General features: G+C 28.5%; 2 protein-coding genes across 3 annotated transcripts; one reads left to right on the forward strand and one right to left on the reverse strand.

Annotated features, from left to right (window-relative positions):
- Window positions 1–2,264: 2,264 nt before the first annotated feature.
- On the reverse strand, window positions 2,265–10,029 carry LOC123292181 (sphingomyelin phosphodiesterase 1-like). Of its 2 annotated transcripts, XM_044872743.1 has the most exons (11): window positions 9,859–10,029; window positions 8,754–9,139; window positions 8,395–8,550; window positions 6,328–6,561; window positions 5,794–5,966; window positions 4,976–5,167; window positions 4,708–4,878; window positions 4,431–4,611; window positions 3,736–3,923; window positions 2,631–2,895; window positions 2,265–2,512 (listed from the first exon to the last, which is right to left on the reverse strand). In XM_044872743.1, exons 1-10 carry the CDS (start codon window positions 9,908–9,910, stop codon window positions 2,634–2,636), a joined length of 1,995 nt encoding a protein of 664 aa, XP_044728678.1. In that variant the 5' UTR covers window positions 9,911–10,029; the 3' UTR covers window positions 2,265–2,512; window positions 2,631–2,633. The 2 variants fall into 2 exon arrangements, with proteins under 2 accessions (XP_044728678.1, XP_044728677.1); XM_044872742.1 differs by having other exon boundaries at window positions 2,265–2,895.
- Window positions 10,030–16,704: 6,675 nt separating this feature from the next.
- Window positions 16,705–19,579, forward strand: LOC123293474. Its single transcript, XM_044874313.1, has 2 exons — window positions 16,705–16,872; window positions 18,518–19,579. The coding sequence occupies exons 1-2, from the start codon at window positions 16,785–16,787 to the stop codon at window positions 18,751–18,753; spliced, it is 324 nt and encodes a 107-aa protein (XP_044730248.1). The 5' UTR covers window positions 16,705–16,784; the 3' UTR covers window positions 18,754–19,579.
- The last annotated feature ends 33 nt before the right edge of the window (window positions 19,580–19,612 follow it).

The raw sequence follows: 19,612 nt of genomic DNA on the forward strand, positions 1-19,612 counted from the left end.
CGGTATTATTTATTGATTTGAATTTTTGTGAGTAACGTATGTGTAGCTGTGTCATCCGTAAACAACAAATCTCAAGTATTTTTGAAGAAGCGTTGTTATTTTTAAATATCAAAAGTACAAAATCTATATTTACATCCACAAATAAACTTTTTTAACAAATATTTTTAAGTATAATATTTCCATAGGCAAAATAAAATTAATCAGGAATTCTACCCTGTCCAACTATTGAAGGAAATTATATACTCCATTTTTAATATATTTGTATATAGAAAAAGAAAATAAAGACTGTTTTATGTAAATTGATCTTTATAAGCTGTTTAATGAATAAATATATTAAATTGTCTTGCTATGCAAAATATGCACACGTACTAAACTACTTTTGTAAAGAGTTTATTCACATACAATTATCTATAGAATCTCTTAGAATCTCTCTTTCTTGGGCATTTTTGCAACCAGTTTTCGTCATATTTTTCGTAAAGGCTTAAGTTTGTCGTAAGAACTAAAATCACATGCTACACAAATTGTACAAAGGCCGGGCTATTGTTTAAAATTCGGTGAATGCTTAATTTCAAGAAATAGAAATGTGATTAAGTCCACAGATCAAAAGCGAGCCATTAATCTTGGAAAATTAATACGATCGTCAGAGAAATTATTGTTGTAATAATATGAATAAAGTTTATTTTAACAGAGGCACTTCTAAAATGATGAAATTAAAAAACATACTCCATCCGTAAATTAATAAATAATAAAATGGTGACAATCTTAGTATATTCAACGTGCGCAACTCAAAATAGAGATAGTTCTTAATGCCTAATACGAAATTTTATGCAGTCGTAGGTATTACATAGAGAGACCTGTTTAACATTTTGGAGCAGGTATTTGAGGCAACTTGAAAATTTGTGTAACACCTCTTTTAATGCTTGATTACATTAATCTGTGGCCTGGTTGGAAGATCTCGAGTTCTAGCCAATGTACACTCAGACAAGTTTACTATATCTGAATCATTATGCGGGCGGAATTCAGTTTTTATAAATAAAATTGGTTAAACTTTAAAAATACCTTTGATTTTGTGCGTGAATAAGCTCACAAGAACATATTTATTTATCAAGCTTAAAATATACTATAGTTCATTTAAAAATAGGAAAGAAACTAGACCAAATAATTTTATTTTCATTAAAAAAGGATCGAAGAACATCTAAGTGAACATTTAAGTGTTACGAAACTTTCTACATTTTTTTTATTATACCCTTTTTGTAAACACAAGAAAAGGAATGTAATACAAAATATAGGAAGTTTCTTAAGGTAGAATGTCCGTAAACTCACTTTTTCACAATGAAATAAAATAGATGTGACACAATTAGTAGATGCTAAGAATAACCGCCCCCTTGAGAAAAGATACTCGCCATCAAAGTTTGAACTTTTTACATGGGCATAATATAGAAGCATATCTATGTAGCATTTAAATGGGCTGTTGCGGTCTTTTTTTATTGAAATAATTTTATTTGACCAAGCTTATTTCATATTTTTAAATGAATTTCACACAATTTGTGTCTCCTAAACATTAAAGTTTTCTGGATGTACTAAATATGTTTCAATAAAAATTTTCAGCGATTTTATGCTAATAGATTGTAATGGCCATGACGTTTATATCAAATAAGAGAATAAAAAATGAAGAATATAGTCATTAAAACAAATGATAGGGTACTGTTTACCATTTACGAAGTAAATTTAAGTATTTTTAGTTTTAATTTTGAAACATACCATAAGTTAAGTTTATATTTTCAGTTTGGTTCACTTTTTTTTATAAGTAAGCATGTCTAGTCCTTTTATAAATATTTTTAAATAAAAGCATGTTCAGCTATTATGAGCCTGACCATCAAATTTTTAAAATAATTTTTGGTTTCGTTTTAATTAGTAAATAATTCTGAACATAAGTATGTTCGTTCATACTTTGTTCATGTTGCTCAAAAATTTTTATCACCTCTTTCCGCTTTGAGTTGAAGGGTGAGAAACGTTATCTCTAAATTTTATATGAAGTTTAGTAACATACCAAAAATTTCATACAAACGAATTAAACAAATTTTTTGGACAGGTTCATTTGATTTCGCATAAGAAATTTTTTTTTTTTTTGTCGAAAAATATAAAATTGTTTTTTAAACTTTCAAATAGTGTTCGTTTTTATGATCCTACAAAGATTTCATAATAAAAAAAGTCCTTTTTATTTTTTTAATTATATATATATTTTAAAACTTTTTAGTGCCCCGGCATTAAAAAAAACCCTCTTATTATACTATATTTACAACTTCCCTGGCCCCATACATTTCATTTTAAGAATACCCCACGTCCACTGGTTTTTTTTTATGTTAAGTTAAATAACATATTTATGTGCTATGAATAGAATTATAAATTATTATTGATAAATTCATCCTTTTGGGTTATTTTGGGTTAGGTTACGGTTATAGTTTTACTTATTGCAGTAAGTGTATAGTTACTTCCAATTTCTCAACCAGTCGATTTCAAAGATACTGCAACGAAATTCCAAGACAAAAAAGAAACGACATTTTACACTAGTAGTTATAACATCGGTGTAATAATTTATGGCTTAAGAGTGAGCGTGTAAACTAGTCTTTATCTTATACATGGCATTTTGTAAGGCAATCGATGTAACTTGCTGCTCCTGCGATCATATTCGTAAGTTGATTTAATCTTTTATAACAAATATTGTCTCTAATGTCATAATACTGTTCGAATTTCTTTTTTTTATTTCCTAAAAGTGCATTACATACTCTACGGTCCTTGTATAGTGTTGTAATTATTTCACATAATGTTTGTCGTTTACAAGTTGGATCGCTACAATCTTGTAATGGTGCATAGTTAGCGTCTTTGATTTCGAACCTGAAAAATATTTTAAAAACTCGTTAGACACTACATTTTATACTCATATTATAATCCAGAAATAACCACCAGGTTTTAAACACTATGATATCCAAACATGGAGCCACCAGGTTTAAACATTATTATATCTCAACATGATGCCCGAAAAGTATGGAAAGTCCTAAAGATCTCGCAGACTCAGCAGCAAAAAAATTGAAAAATACCATGTGCAACGTATTTTTTGACGGAAAATCCAATGGTGACGTTGACGTTGAACATTACCTCAAAGCTACAGCGAACCCAAAATCAATTTTTCAAATAGGAACCCCCACTTTTTATTTCAGATTTGAAAAGATTGGAAAATTTTACGCAAAAATATGATCTTGCCCATGATCTTAAAAGTCATTCCAAGGTCAAAGTTTTTTTTGCAATGGTAACTCCTGCATAACCACCATATCCGACATATTTTTCGACGGGAAATCCAATGGTGATCTTGGATTTGACCTCGAACATAATCGTAAAGCCACAGCGAACCAAAAATCGATTTTTCAAAAAAGAACTCGTATTTTTTACTGTGGTTTTAGAAAGAGCAGAATGTTTTACGTCAAAATCTTATTTCATAGGATACTGTAATAATTCTTTTTTTACTGTTGACTCTACAAGATCTTCAGGGGTTTCCATACTGTTGGAACATTCTGTATAATATTGTATTGCCTGTATCATGTATGTGGTCATTCAGATACATCTTGTGTATTAAGGCATGGAATCATTCTTTGATTGTCGTGAAACTTTATAATTTTTTTAAGAATCTTCTTAAATATATGTATAGAACAGTCTTAAACTAAACAATTTCTTTCTTACCTTCTATATTGTTCAAATAATGTTTTATTTGTTTTTAAATTATCTATAAACTGGTTTAATTTTATTGGCTGGGCTGAATCTAAATTGTATGCTTCTTTGAAAGTATATAATGGAAACCAATCGGGTGAACCATGATCCTCATTTGCCTGCGTTAAGTTAAATATCCATTGTTCATAGTCTATGATGTCCTGAAATTATAAATTATAATAAATATAAATTGAAAAATTAAAGTGTGAGTAATTTTTCACTTTACACGTTCATCTTTTTAGTTTTGAGGACTAATTTCTCAATCATACCCTTGTGGAAATAAAGAATATTTAGTTTGAAATTCAGAAAAAGAATATGTGAAGTAAAACTATCTCTGAAAAAGTCAAAAAAAGTCTTAAAATATCAAATAATAATGTTTTTCAGCTGCGATATCGGTTTTTCGCTAGCTATAATTAATAAGCTTAATTCCGGGACCAGGACTCCACATTCTTGAAACCTTTTAGAGCAAGGTTTATTTTGATCACAAATTTGAAAAATATGACCCTAATTTAGTAGGATTACTTACTTGGTTGATCAAAATTGGATAAAATTTGGATGTGATAGAGCAAAATTAAATTTTTTGGATTTTTGATGACGTCATAAAGTTAAAAAATTCGATTTTATTGATAACACAAGCAAATTTGATCTGATCTTATTTATATACTTACAAAAGTATTTGGATCAGCGTAGTAAACTCTATAATTAGGATTTACGAATTCAAACGGTGTTAAACTGCCACCATTATACACCACTCCAATTGGATTGGTTACATTATTATTTGTATAAACAAGTCTCAATTGATCCATATGAGTATGTCCAGAAAATTCTGCTTTAATTATATGGGAAAACCTATGAATATAAACTTTGAATGTAGCACAGACGACGTCTACGGTTTTTATGACAGGTTTTGATTTTTATCACAGTATGGAAAGCTTTAAAACTTACCGAACTTTTATATTTTGGTATTCAATTTGCCATTTAATATAAGAGTCTTTTTCTCCAGGTGGCACATGACTTAGAATGTACACAAACTGTTCTTGCATTTCGGATTCTATTAGCTCTATCACTAACCATTCTAATTGCCCAAAGAAAAATTCATCATCATAAAATAACCACCTTTAATTTCAAATCAAAAATAATTAATATGAAATTCGTAAATGGAAACTGTAAGGTTTTCTTGGAAAAAAATCACGAATCTTTGTAAGTAACTCACCAATTGTATGTATAGGCAACATTTGAATTCAAGGAAATTATTTTGAGTCTTTTAGAATGGTGCACAGCATAAAAACCATACTGTCTTAAAGTATTTAAAGCTGATTCAGGAAGTAATTTTTTCCAATCTTTTGCAACATATTCAAATAACCATGTTGAATTAAATTCACCATAAACCTCACTAGGTGCAAATCTGAAATATTTATAATTATAAAGTTGTTTATTACAATTAAACTACAAGAGCATTGTGAGCTCGTATAGACGTAAAAATATTTGGATTCCTTTTTTTGTCGGGTTTTTGGAAGATTGAAACAGGTAAACATGACGTATTAAAGAATAATAGAACTAAAGGAATTGATCTTTGATGTCACGCGGTAATGGAAATTGACTTTTTTGTGTCTATTTTTTGACTTAGACATATATTAAAGGAACGGGTGGATGAAGCATACTATCAATAGAACAACAAAATGATCGAAATTCGGCTCCTTAATTGCTGAAATTCTGACGATAGAAAAAGTAGTGAGAGAAACGAAAGTTATATACTTGTTGGAAAAGTCACTGTCTACAAAGATAATCAAGCAGCTCTCAAGTCCATAACAACTAAAACGACTCGATCAAAAGTGATGATAAGTTTCAGTTTTCTAGATTTTCCAAAAAGCCAAAACAATAAATTAATACGATTATGAAAAAAATGTTATCTTTTCATGAGTGTTTCGTTGTTAGGGTAAGGAAATTCTTGCCGATTAACTACAGCGGAAAATTAATGAATGGTTATATTGATGACATAAGACTTAATAACACTAGAATGATTTTACTTACTGATTTACTGGTTGTGTATCATGGTTACCCAATATAGGATAAATAGGTACATCTGGAAAATGTTGTGTGAAATCATCGGTAATTTGTCCTATAATTGATTTTACTCCTTCAAAGGTAGTACTCCAAACATTATGAGGTACAGAATCGCCAGTATAAAATATCATTGCTGTATCCTTTTTGATAACAAAAAAGAAAATATTAGTATACAGTCATGGGCGTAAAAATTTAGGGGGTTTTAGATACCAAAAACCCCACATTTTACACCGATGAATTGATATCACTTTTTAAGGTTGATATGAGTTGTTTTGTATGAAAAACTGTGTCACCACACCAAATTTTATTAAAATCGCGCTATCCGTTCTAAAGAAAAACTATTTCAAAATTGTAACTTCAAAAGCGTATAGCGCCAAAACGGAGCAATTTTTACTACAACATGTTTCATACATGATAAAAAAAACTAGTAAATTATTATTTTTGTTATTTTATCTAGTAAACAAATTAAAATTATTTGGACAGCCTTAATAAACAACTTACGGGATGTCGTCTCCGAATTTCTAAAAATGCATTATTTATTAATTTGTGAGGTACATCACATGATCTGTAATCTCCCCAATTTCCAGCTCCAGATGAATCATTTTGCAGCTCTCCACTATCGACCCGGCAACATAATGGTTCATCACAATCTGCATTACTTTTTTCTTGATAAGCTGGATCATAATGAATGTCACTTACTTGAATTATTTTTAATGGAGTTAAAGATTTTTTTTCCTGTAAAATATATCAAAGTGTTAGTATGTATAATTGTTGTGTTATGAGATTTATGTAACATATAGGCAGTTTGAATATTTTAATAGAGGATCGGTAGTTTAGATTTATGGAGGACGATTTAAAAAATGTTTATTTCATCATCCCTATCCCTATCCCTTCGTTTATTTTTTGTTGCGCTTTCACACAAAAACTACTGAATGAATTTGAATGAAACTTAGATATAATCTGACATTTTACTACGCCATCTATGAGCCATCTTTTCTGATATACTCAATGAATTATGACTATTTTACATTGACGAAATTGAAAACTGTACACATATTTTACCTGTGTAAAACAATTCCTACCCCTATTTCTAGTGTTATGGAAGGGGGGGGGGCAAGTGAAAGCAAGGTAGGTGAAAGCTATAACGCGGTGGTCTTTACCAGTCTTTACTTTTAAACCCAGCAAAGCGGGCGGGTGTCAAGCTAGTACAAAATAATTTCGTCTCAATATTTCGTTCCTTTTTGTGACATAAGCATGTGCACCAACTGCAGTATACTCTACTCTGTATTCGTCACTGATATAATATTGCAAAGTGGTTTATTAATTCTTTTTCTATTATAAACATAAAAGTGTTTTGTGAGTTGTCTACTAGCGGCTTGGCGGTAGAACTTTGGAACTATCCATTGTAAAAATTAATTTAATATTAATAATCCAGATACTAGCAAAGATTCTGTGTCCGTGAAGGGATTGACAAAAGATTTATATTATTTCTTATGTATGTCATCTTTCTTTTTTAAGATGGTTTTAGACTCATTTGCCCGGACAGTTTATTCCCACACTTTTTTGAGAGTTGCAAAAAAGCCATTCATTCAATCAATCGACCCAAAAATTTATAAATATAATCTTTGTAAGTTAAACCAAAAGTTTCCGGTTTCGAAATTAGCATTCAATTTCACATGCAAATAAAAAAATATTGTTATTATTAGAATAATGCTACCAGATAATAACAGCTATTATTAGAATAGTTAAAATTGTAATGTATGATAAAAAGTTTATTATATTCCGATTATCTATGCATAGAAATTTATTAAAAAATATTGTAGCTATAATTTGTTTAAAAATTAGTGTTTACCCCTCCTCCTTCTAAAAATCGTGCAAACTATAATTATATGAATTTATTAGGATATTAATGTAATAGCTCGAAATCTACAAAAATAAGCAGAATGGAACCAACATACGAGTGTATACAAAAATTTATATGTCACAGTAAAAACTCTTAGCCGGGCAAAAGTACTTTTACCTGAGAAAACAGGCAAAAGAACTTTTTACTGCACAGGTTGGTCTATAGTACTTTTGACTGTAAATATGCGGTCAAAAGTGGTTTTGACTGACTTCAAATTATTTGTCTAGCGTGTTTTTTCCTAAGCGTACAATTTTACAATTTTAGGCCGTGAGTATATTTTTCGACATAATATGCTTGAAAATGAGGTGCGAATCAAAGATAAAGGAAGAATGCGTAGAGCAGGAAAAAAACTTGCTAGAGCAAACAAACAATATAACAGTATGTATAACGAAACCATTTTTATTTTTACTCAAAACGGGACACTGCCAAATTATGACAATACAGTCATAGTAAGGGGCGGATTAAAAATTTTGAGTCAAAAGCCCATATTTATGGAAGCCCTCAGGCCCGAATTTAGGAATTTTGGAAACGTGAAAACTAAGAATTGTGATATCAAAATAGGAAGTTTTAGAAAAAAGAATATAAGAGAAAATAAATTCATGGATTAACTCCATTCTTTTACAAGTGTTTTAGAAAATTATAAAATACAACAAATTTCCACATACCTTAAATACTTTCGGTATCTTCTTTGTAAAATATTTATATGAATTTATTTTACCTTCGTAATTAATGTCTTTTAAGCAATCGGGTTGAGAAAATATTTCACAAATATCATTGGCTGTTAACTCAGGCCTTTTATCGAGTATATAAATCAAAATTGGCTAAAAAAAAATAAAATCATTAAAAATATTGGAAAAAATAAATTCAATAAAAATATTATTTTGGAAATAAATATTCAAACATGTTCAAATAAATATAAATTAATAAATATTCAAACATGTTCAAATAAATATTCAAATATGTTCAAATAAATAATCAAATAAATATAAATAAATAAATATTCAAACATGTTTATTAAACTTACCACATTGAGTTCAATAACACCTCGACATACTTCTTCAGGAACAAGTAGACTTTTAATACAAAACTGTGTAGCTATTGCTTTTATTCCTGCTGGCGGTAATCCAGAATGAAAGTATCTTAATATTGTTTTTGCTAAAATTAAACACCTATAGCACTTTAATGTTAATTGAACAGGTTCCGGAAGAGTAGTTTTAAAAATCGTTCGTCTTGAAGTTGGATCTCGAACATGGTCGGTTGTTCCAAATTCAATTAATGGACCAAAATAATCTCGTACTAATTGTACCAATGTATTTTCCTCTTGATCATCGATATTTAGTTTTCTCCTTGCGTCTATTAAAATTTCGTTTTCAAACGAAATAAAATTGTCTTCTGGGCTATTAAGTTTTTCTAAAAAGACAAAAATAAGCTCTAGGATACGTTTTGTAGAAAACTTGTCTATAAGCCTAGTAGACAACAGTTTATAGATAACAGCAAATTTCTAGTGTGGCATATATTAGAAAAATCATATTAGACTCATTTTAAAAAACAAAAGCTTTTTTATTATCCGATCGCGCGACGAAAAGAAGTGGTAATGTATTTATCAGTCTATGTATGTATGTATGGTATTCTGTTTGTTCTTTTGTGGCACTCTAGAGACCAAACACGTGGACCGATTTTGATGATTCTTACATCAATTGATTTATTCAATCTTACGAGTGTAACTTAAGACATGGAAGTAATGAAAATTCAATATATCGACTGTTAAAGTCACTGTGTAAACTATTGAACTTTTTTTTCAGCTTTTATTTAATGCCGTCGCGTTCTTCGATCCTACCTAATAGAAGTCAAAAATGATAGTGGCCGCATTTAAGTCCAAACTTTTAATAAAATTGACCTCTACCATGAAATCGTGTACCACCATACACCTAGCCAATACGTTTTCATATCACATTTATTCACAAAGTTATACTGACAAAAAAAACACTCACTAGAGACTCAGAACACAAACAACAATTGAACTTAAAGCTTTATATTTATATAAAAAAAAATTTCATCTTAAACAGTTGATAAATAATAGAATTGCCCCAAAACGTTAAAAAATAAAAAATAATTTTTAATAAACATACCTAAATTAACAAAACACAAATTAATTGCAAATAAAAGTAATATTTTGAACATGGTTTTTGATTGTACAATAGGATACGTATGAATGGCCGTAGCGCTTTATGTATAACTTAATTTTGATACAGTAAAGTAATGCAAAATGTTATATGTGCATAGGTAATCTCTCATTTGAAATAATAATTTTAATAAACATATAAACATCAAAAAAATATATTATTTTCAATAATTTCAATATATATATATAAAAACAATAGCTTTATTGTTTATTTATTATCTGAACTAGAAGTAATTGGTAAATTTAATACCTAAATGTTAGATTAATAATCTATGGAACTCAATGGCGTAGGCATAAGGGATCAAGGGGATCACCCCACCCCTTGAGTGTCAGAATAATTAAAGGATTAGGTAAATCAAAAATCTCCGATTGGAAATTTTACACGTATTTTAAAACAAAAATATCCCAATGCCCAGGACCATCTTTCATTTGCTAAGGGCACTGTGCACTTTTCACTCAGGAGACTCTCATGGATTTGTGTTTACCTAAAGTAGAATAATCGTTTTTCTTTTCTTTATGTTAAATTATGAAACTGGAAATAAAAAGTCATTTTATTTGATATTTCGTATGCCATCTACTTTTTTTACACGCTTCTCACTATAATTTAAGACGACTCATAGAAACCGAGCCTTGAGTACTTCCTCACAGTGACCAATAAGAACGATTGTCAAAAGAATTTAGGTGCATCAAAATAATTTCTGGATGCTAAATTCGTGATCAGCGATCTCAAAAATCAAATCTTAACTATTTCGGTAATCTACCATAGAATAATTCACGGTTTCATTCATTTTTTTCAAATTCATTTCTAACGTACATAAATACAGTTTTGGTCCAGCGCATTATTTCAAATTTCTAGATGACTCCATGAATCATGTCGAAAGCTGCATGAAAATAAATCCTGTCGGTGAAAAATTGCTCATTTAGACTCTATTAGTGCTAAGATAACTCTTTTAAGGTAGCGGAACCAGTTACGACTCACTTAACTCCAAAACGCCATAAATTCTCTAAATTTTTTTTAACTTCCCAGTACAGGAAGTTATTGTAATGGATCCGATTTGATGTGATAGTTTTTACGCATGGCCACGGAATATGAAATTAATTAGTCCTTGATTACTTTTTTTTAATGTGAGCTATCATAGGGACCCGGGCTATCACTGGTTCTAGTACCACATTATTATTATTATTATTTATACAGACAATTTAATAACAATATTATTACTGTTCAAAAAGGTAAGCATTCGTAGAAACAAATAAAAACATATTTGAATTTAATGTAATCTAAAACTGAATTCTACCCACAAATATTATTTTTGGTACTCGGAAGTTGAAGGTAAATGAATATTTAATCAGTGACTCATATTAAATATATGTATAAAATTGACAAAAATTGTTTGACATTGTTTGATAAATGTTCCGTATAATGTTTCTATTGTTTTTGGAAATATTCAAAATATTAATAATATTTTTAATTAGAAATGCAGTTTTCCGGGTCCGAATGTGTACCCCAGTCTGTAGAATATATAAGAAAAAAAACTCATTTAGTTCTGTAGTAAAAGAAAAAAAAATTGTACATTACAATTTTCGAGCCATGTGAATTAAGTATTTAAAAATGTGGTAATGAAGTATTCATTATAACATTAACAAAAATATTACACAATTTTCTAATTATCTAGTAATATTTGACCTTTGAAATTTGATATTATATCTTAAACAATGCAATGGGTTTTTCATAATGCAATAATTTCATTAATAATTATAATTATCGATAAACTGGTGATTTTAATTAGACAGTCAGTTTATTATTATGTTGTAGATGCAGAATAGATTAAACGTACTACCTAAAAAAGTAGTCAATTTACAAAATAATTCGTTCCAGGGCAAACTCAGCAGGAAAGGGTCGCTAAAGGGGTTATAAATGTTGGGTAAAAATCCAACAGCTTGCCAGTGAATAGGGGTGGCGGTTTAAAGGGGTGACAAATGGTTTTTTTTCGATTTGCGGCGTTAATACTCGTCCTAAACGCAAAAAACTTTCGACTAAAACGCAAAGAACCATTTTTTTGATTTTTAATGTTTTATTCCGCGAAAAAAATGTAATCGTTTTGTAATTTGGTACAATTATTTCTATTTGAATTCCTAATTTGGTACAATTGAATCTATTTGAACTCCTAATAATTCCTGGTATTTTTTTGTTTTTTCTAAGTTAAATAGTTTCTGAGAAATTGGTAAAAAAGACCCCTTTTTAAAGTCGCTCAAAAAGGTTTTTTTTTAACGATAGACAATATCTGTGACGGTCGTTTTCTTCGTAAAGACATCAAAATTCATATAAAAAATAAAAATATATTACTGTATGCAAGAAGAAGACTGTGCGCATAGAAAAAGCACACTTTCTAATCAATATGACTTTATTCATATTAACTTAAAAGTAAAAATTAAAATATGACTTAAAAGTCATACTGCTCCGCAGAATTGCAACCTTAATTGCTTCATTTCCTACAGTTATGGTATTAATTTAATACTTTCCGACCAATAAGCATTTTACATTGAATTTTGAAATGATTGCTTTTGGTGGGAGATTAAAATCGATTAACTGACTTTGCTGTAAACAGTTACCAAGACAAACATCAAAAATACGCCTTCGATTTCATTATTGAACAAAGCACATATTTAATAATAAATACGTAAAGCAATTAAATTTATTTATAATAAAACACCCATGCATCTTATTAAGTCCAACTCAGATGATCATCAAATATTGGCAACATTTCAATACTGGGTGGTATTGTTGAACATACAAGAGTATATTTTGCAATAATATATTTTAATTAATAGCCTTCACTACTCATTAATTAAAAAAAAAAAGAGACACTCCGAATTCTACGCCAATGAATTGATATTAATGCTGATTTTTATATGAGTTTACGTTAAAAATATTTAAAATTTTAGATAAAGTCCCCAAACTGAGCCATTTACTGGCGTTATTATCTTTGCTGTAGAAATCTAGAGAAAAATGTAGACCCTAACCGTCTGAAAGTTACCTATAATAATAAAAATCAGTACATTGCGGTTTTCTGTATATACACCTTTTGGTAATTGTTTACAACATATTAATGATCTCAACATCCTAAAATCCCAAAAATAATAATGCAATGAAATATCATCTTATCCTTGTCGATTTTCATGATTATAAAAAAAAACTATTGTTTTTTAAAGTGCAATATCAATAAAGTAAAAAAATCTAAAAAATTTTAAGTCTCTTAAAGTAAATGTTATCATTAAGTATTAACAATGTTTAAAATTTGGGAATCATATCAAGTTACAATTATCTTTCATTGATATTATTACCTCATATTAATTATAATAAAAATATTTTAAATTCAATAGCAACAACAGTTAAGTCTTTAACTTATTATTACTTCTATCCACATATTATGAAATTTTAGTATATAATAAAAATATGAAAAAGAATTTGCAACTCTATATGTCTTTTTTGTCTATCAGTACACAGAAAAAATGCGATCTTACTTCGAATTATCATGCAGGGCGTTGGTAAAAGTCACGTTAGTTACACAAGATGCTTCAAATACTCTCTACATTCGCTTCTCTATTCTTTTGGATAATCTAAAAAAAAAATGTAGATGAACTCATCTGTTTTAATTTGCATCAAACAACTTCAGCTATTATTCCTACCTCTCGATTTAGATAGAGAGAATAATACCACCTTTCTTACTCAGTTATCACTTCTTTCCTCTACGAGTTCACCTAGTCTTGGGGGACCTATTTATCGAGCTTTTTATATTTTTTTTTCGATCCATTTAACTGAATCGAAAATAGAAAACTTCATCATTACCAGTAAAAATCGTACTACTGCCAACTCAACTGTTAAGGACAATGTCGATTGTTTCGATTGGATACCGTATCCCTAAACAGATTATTTTCTGATTATGTTCAAGACTTAGAATATTTTGAGGAACATTAGAACCTAAATTTCATTTATTTATATGGAGATGTACGATCTTTCATTTATTCATATGAAGATTATATGATCATTTACGAATTTATTTTATTATCAAATTGTTGTTTACATTAATCTAATCTATATGTAAAAAATAAATAATGAATATGTTTCAAAATAATAAATATTTTTCAAAATCATAAATATTTTTAACAAGATTATTTTTGAACTCATTAATATTAGCTCATTTTCTTTCAGAAATGGTGGCTATTGATTTATAGCCGATAGAAAATGAAGGAATTTCCCAACAATTTCTTCAAATTTTCATTAAAATAATAAAGATTAAGTATCGTTAAGTTCCAAATATTCTAAAATTTATTATTTTTAGCTAACTCTAGCAAAATAATAATATTTATCACAAGCAAAATTGTAGAGAATTAAATTTATCTACTACTGTTTATTGCCTGTTAACTTTCTTAAAGTTTTATAATTCAACTTCATTCATATTCAAAGCATTTAGGTAGTATGTATACTAAACTTCGTATTTCTCAATTTTTACTCAATATTTATCAAATCTTTATAAAAACTTTCGATTGTACAAAAACATGTTAATGTATATATGTATATTATTATTGTAAATTTTGTTAAGTTTACGCAGCTTCTGCGTTACTAATTATTTTTACTTAACTTTCTTAATTTTTAATGCCATTGATATCATAGTAAGTATTGTGTAAGCTGTATATACTTTGACCGTTAAATAACTTTGACGATATAGGTAATAATAGTAAACAAGTGAAAATAAACAATTGACTTTGTTAATTGTTGAAATAATCTATATATACAGTACTAATCATGAGTGTTTACATTATTTTTAATAAATTAGAAACGTTTAAAAACCAACTCATTTATGGCGGTCTTTCGGCCGTCATTTGATATATTTTTCAAAAACTTTTCTAAAAGTATTTTTTGTTGTTTTTTTTTTTTTTTTTTTAAATCTTTTGCAAGAGTTACTAGTTGAAGCCACCTACAAATTTTCAACTCTCTATCTTTTATAATTTTGGACACCAAAATTTTATCATTAATTGCGCCCTCAAGGAAAAACAATGATATATACAAAAAAAGTCTTATAAAGAACATTTTTTACATCTAAACTTTCGCTCTATCTTTTACGGTTTACAAATAAGTCCTATGAACCCAAGACCCAATTGATCTATGTTGCCCATTTATGAAGTCACTTTTGGTAACAAGAACATTCAAATTTCAGCTCGATATCTCTTTTCTTTTTTTGAGTTATCGTGCTGATTAGTCGGACGTATGGACGGAAAAACGGAAATTGACTAATTATGTGATATTATGAAAGTTTTACCAAAATTTTGTTCGTATCATCAATATTTCTAAGCGTTACTAACTTTGATCCTATGCGCGGGTATAATTTGCTATTAATTAACATTGGCAACCAATCAGAAGCATTGTAACTAAAAATTAAAACCAATTGATAGATTAAAAATAAATTATTGTTATTAAAAAAAAATTATTAAGTATTGAATAATTAATTTTCATAGCAATAAATTAAAAGCTCTCGACTATGCTTAAACTGAATACTTAATAATTTTTGGTTTTTTTCTTTTAATAACAATAATCAAAAATCATTAATTAATCAGTCTCAGTCAGATTCGAGTGGTTTTCATTTTTAATTACAATGATTCTGATTGGCTGCCTATTTTAACTAAAAGCTAACTATCCGTGCATCGGATCAAAAAATTGAAAATGATTCGCCTTATAATTTTATTTCCTACCTGATGCAACAAAAGTGTTCGGTACTTACGGGCACCCTGTATATTTCATATTATAATAATAATCCATTATTATGTCAGCTTTCCACTAAACGGACAAATAAAAACAAAATTCAAACTGCAACAAAAACAAAACTGAAAGTGTAATAGCCATTAGCTAATACATTGTGTCTCCAAAAAGTTTGTATAAAAGTTGCAGTTTTGTTTTTTTAATTCGTGTTTCAGTCTTATTCTTGTTTGTTCGTTTAGTGGAAAACCGGCATTATATGTACACACTTAAAGAGCAATGATTAAAATTTTAACAAATGATATATTAATTAACATAATTGATTGCTTCTATAACGTTGACAATAGCCCGTTATTATAGGTATACTGCAGTCAAAGAGTAATGATTAATAAAATAAAATAAATATTTGAACAAAAAATAAAGCAATTTAAAGGACCCCGCACGATTAGATAGGAAAATGGTTTTCTGTGAAATTTTTTCAAACTATTAATGTTTCGTTGTTATTTACATACGTATAAAAAAGTCTTTCAAATGTATTAATGGTAATTTTTTTGGTCAATGTTACTCAAATAGACTAACGAATTGTTATCGAAAATAAAAAATCTGCAGCAGCTACGACTGCTTCGAGATACTTTACAGGTTAATAATTCAGAGTATTGTTAAAATATTTAAATTCAATTCATTTCTTTTAAATGACTGGCGGAAACAAAATTACAAATTTATTAAACAATTAGGTTTTTAAGATATTTAAATTCAATTCATTTCTCATTAATGTTTGGCGAAAACAAAATTACATTTTATTAAAAAATTCGTCATAAAATCTGTCTACTATAAATAGTGGGTTACGTAAGTGGACCTCCCTTTTCTTTTATTGAAAAAAATATCAACAAATTTCATTCGGAAAATTGCGCATTATTACACGCAATAAAATTATAACGTAATTTATTATGTAAGTAAAAGATATTTTTAGGTATTTTTTATTGCTTAAAGTAATCCTTCACCATAAAAATATACAAATCTGTTTTCTTTATTCAATTTTTTTTCCATTATTAACATAAATTGAGCAGCAATTGATCTGCCTTAACGTGAGTGAAATATTTTTCAGTGAAAATTTTAAAAAAATGGTATTCAGACTCTATTTATTTGTTATAATAATTTTCACATTGTTTGCTATGTTCAGATGTAAACCTATATTGGGAAATTTACATGGTAAGTTTAAAATTTATTTTTTATATCTAATTGTCCGGTTTTAGTCTGATTAGTCTGCCTGATTTATTTTAACAAATATAATTAAGAAAGTTTCCTAGACAAAACTCCACGTAAACCTCACGGGTAAATAAATTAAATATAATTATCTAATTGAATTCTTTTTACTCAACCTGAACAAAATTTATTTGTCAAAATTCAATTATTTTTTGTATATACATTGGAAACTATTTCCTATTTCCGAATTTCATTTTTGATCAAGTTTATGGTAGCATAATATTGATTTGTCATCACCATTGCATACAATTTTAAAGTTAAAATAGCTGCTTTAAATTGTAGAGTTAATATTCTGAACATACAGTGTGTTCATTTCAAAAGTATTCACCCTTAATAACTCTTGACCTGATTTGATTATTGTTTTGAATGGAAACATATCGATTTAGATATCGATGGAGAAGTTCCTTTACTCCTAGCCACCCAACTTTGAAATTTAAAAAGACAGCCCCTAGCTTGTTGTACATCATTTCAAAGGATATAGAATTGTCTCTTCAACCATGATTTAAAAAAAATGAAATCGAGCGATTGATTTTTAAGATAGACTGCACAAAAGATGGAATTCATACCTTTCATATTCTGTGTAGTCTATTTTTGAAATTCAGTGATATTCCCTACCTTGGGATACCTCTTTTGAAAGGACATACAATTAACTCTCTTAGACCATGATTAAAAAAATTAAATCGATTGGTTCTTAAGATAGACCACTCAAAAAATGAAATTCATACCTTCCATCTTCTGTGTAGTTTATCTTAAGAAACAATCGATCGATTACATTCTTTTATCATGGTAGGTAGTTCCATTTGAAATTTCAAAGTCGGAGTAGATGGGGATGAAGGTATGAAACCTAAAATTCTCTAGGTATCATTTGGCTGGTAAGCTAAGCACAATTAAACCACACAAAAATCTGAAGTGGTATATTTAAAAATAATGGTTCTCGAACAGATTCCAAACCTAAATAAAATTCTGACACAAGAAGTACTTAAAACTTGCAAAATATGTCTGTAAAATTTAAATAAATTCTTCTAGAATATTCCACAGTAAATGCTTAATCTTTTAACAATACCTATTTTGCATTTCATTATTACGTCATAAAAAGATTAAGTAATGTTTATCGTCACCTAAATAATAAAAAAATGCTTAGAAGACCTTGACATTACAACACTGAAATGACGTTAAAAGAGCTTAATATTTCATTGAACCAAGCTAACGCAACTCCGAAGAACTCGCGCAAGGAAGCTTCGCGGATGAAATTTTAAGGGACTTTTTAAATAGCTTCGGTGGAAAATTCAGAAATATCTCGTTCCAGTAATCATTTTTATGTCGTCCTTATATCATGCAAAGTCTTAGTTTCGTAATTTCCAAGTCATAGAAGACTAATTTATACTTTACACTTTTTTATATATACCGTGTGATCACTTCAAAAGTATCCACGCAATTAATAACTCTTGACCTGATGTGATTATAACTAGCGAAATTTAGATTTCATCCATTGACTCCCAGCTACCCCAACTTTGTTCGTAACAAGCAAACAAACTCACTTTCGCATTTATAATATATAGAGATTAAATTATAATTATTATTAATTTTTTAGAACTGGTATGTACAGAAGCCGGATGCGAAGAAAATTTACCAGAAATAATATGTTCAAAATATGAGGAAACTTCTGCTACAAATCCATATGAAGTTTCCGTAGTTTATCAATGTTTAGATCCAATGACTAATGAAGTAATAAAGGAAACAAAAGGCACAAAACAAACTAATTTTCCATTGCCATTTGAATTTAGTATTTATCAAAGGCAAAAGTGGCAAGGAGGTCAATTTTCATAATTTAAAATTCTCATTATTAATTTTATTATGTTTAATATTTAATATTATTATTATGATACCATTATTATTTAATTAATTTAATTAATATTGTATATAGCATAAATGAGAATGACGGGCTAATACAAAATTCGAATTAGCAATCACATAGTATTTCTATATTATCCAAACAAACAACTCAATTAATGCAGAGTGTTCGGATAACACGAAAGCTCGGTTGATCGAAGGTCGGAAAAACGAGGTTTCACTGTATAGCCAACATACTCTGTACATACTTTCTATATTCAATGTTTATCACGAATAGTATAATAATTTGCTATATATAGTGTAAAAACGATATATTGTTATATTATAAAAGAATTATGTTATACAGTTGATCGTAAAGTGAATATAAACAATGTCGAAATGTCGAATGCATTTGATTTTAAGAAAATGCTTCGAGAGATTTTATCCAACATTTCAATAAACATGTTTGTCAAATGTGTTTGTTTTATCAAACGTATGCAAAACTAAAATAAAATTGATAAATGGCGTCTGGATCGCTTTTTATATAGCCTGCTTGGGCGGGACAGTTGATAAGTAAAGTCCTTGTAAACAAAATGTACTGCCTGTTTAAAATCCTATTCAAATTCAAGGTAAAGTGACTAACCCATACGCCAATTATCAAAGCACTTTCAAAATATGAATGTAAATGATCGAAATACCCTAGAAGTTTTTTTTTTTTTTGAGGAAATATTTTTATATGTAATTAAGTAAAGATTCAAGTATATTTCACTCACTTATTTGTAATTGTATTATTTTAACAAAAAATAAATGTGATTTTTTATTATTTTGATTTTTGTACTTACGTGTTTAATTTATT

Source organism: Chrysoperla carnea, chromosome 2, assembly GCF_905475395.1.
Source record: "Chrysoperla carnea chromosome 2, inChrCarn1.1, whole genome shotgun sequence".
Taxonomy (NCBI): domain Eukaryota; kingdom Metazoa; phylum Arthropoda; class Insecta; order Neuroptera; family Chrysopidae; genus Chrysoperla; species Chrysoperla carnea.

Bases quoted from the DNA above. Each gene is read 5' to 3' on its own strand.
- LOC123292181 (XM_044872743.1), bottom strand. From the start codon at position 9,910: ATGTTCAAAATATTACTTTTATTTGCAATTAATTTGTGTTTTGTTAAT. The intron at 5,168-5,793 runs GTAAGTAAAATC...TAAATATTTCAG, and splicing joins GATACACAACCAGTAAATCA to ATTTGCACCTAGTGAGGTTT. The intron at 4,612-4,707 runs GTAAGTTTTAAA...TTATATTCATAG, and splicing joins TACCAAAATATAAAAGTTCG to GTTTTCCCATATAATTAAAG.
- LOC123293474 (XM_044874313.1), top strand. From the start codon at position 16,785: ATGGTATTCAGACTCTATTTATTTGTTATAATAATTTTCACATTGTTT. The intron at 16,873-18,517 runs GTAAGTTTAAAA...TTAATTTTTTAG, and splicing joins TATATTGGGAAATTTACATG to AACTGGTATGTACAGAAGCC.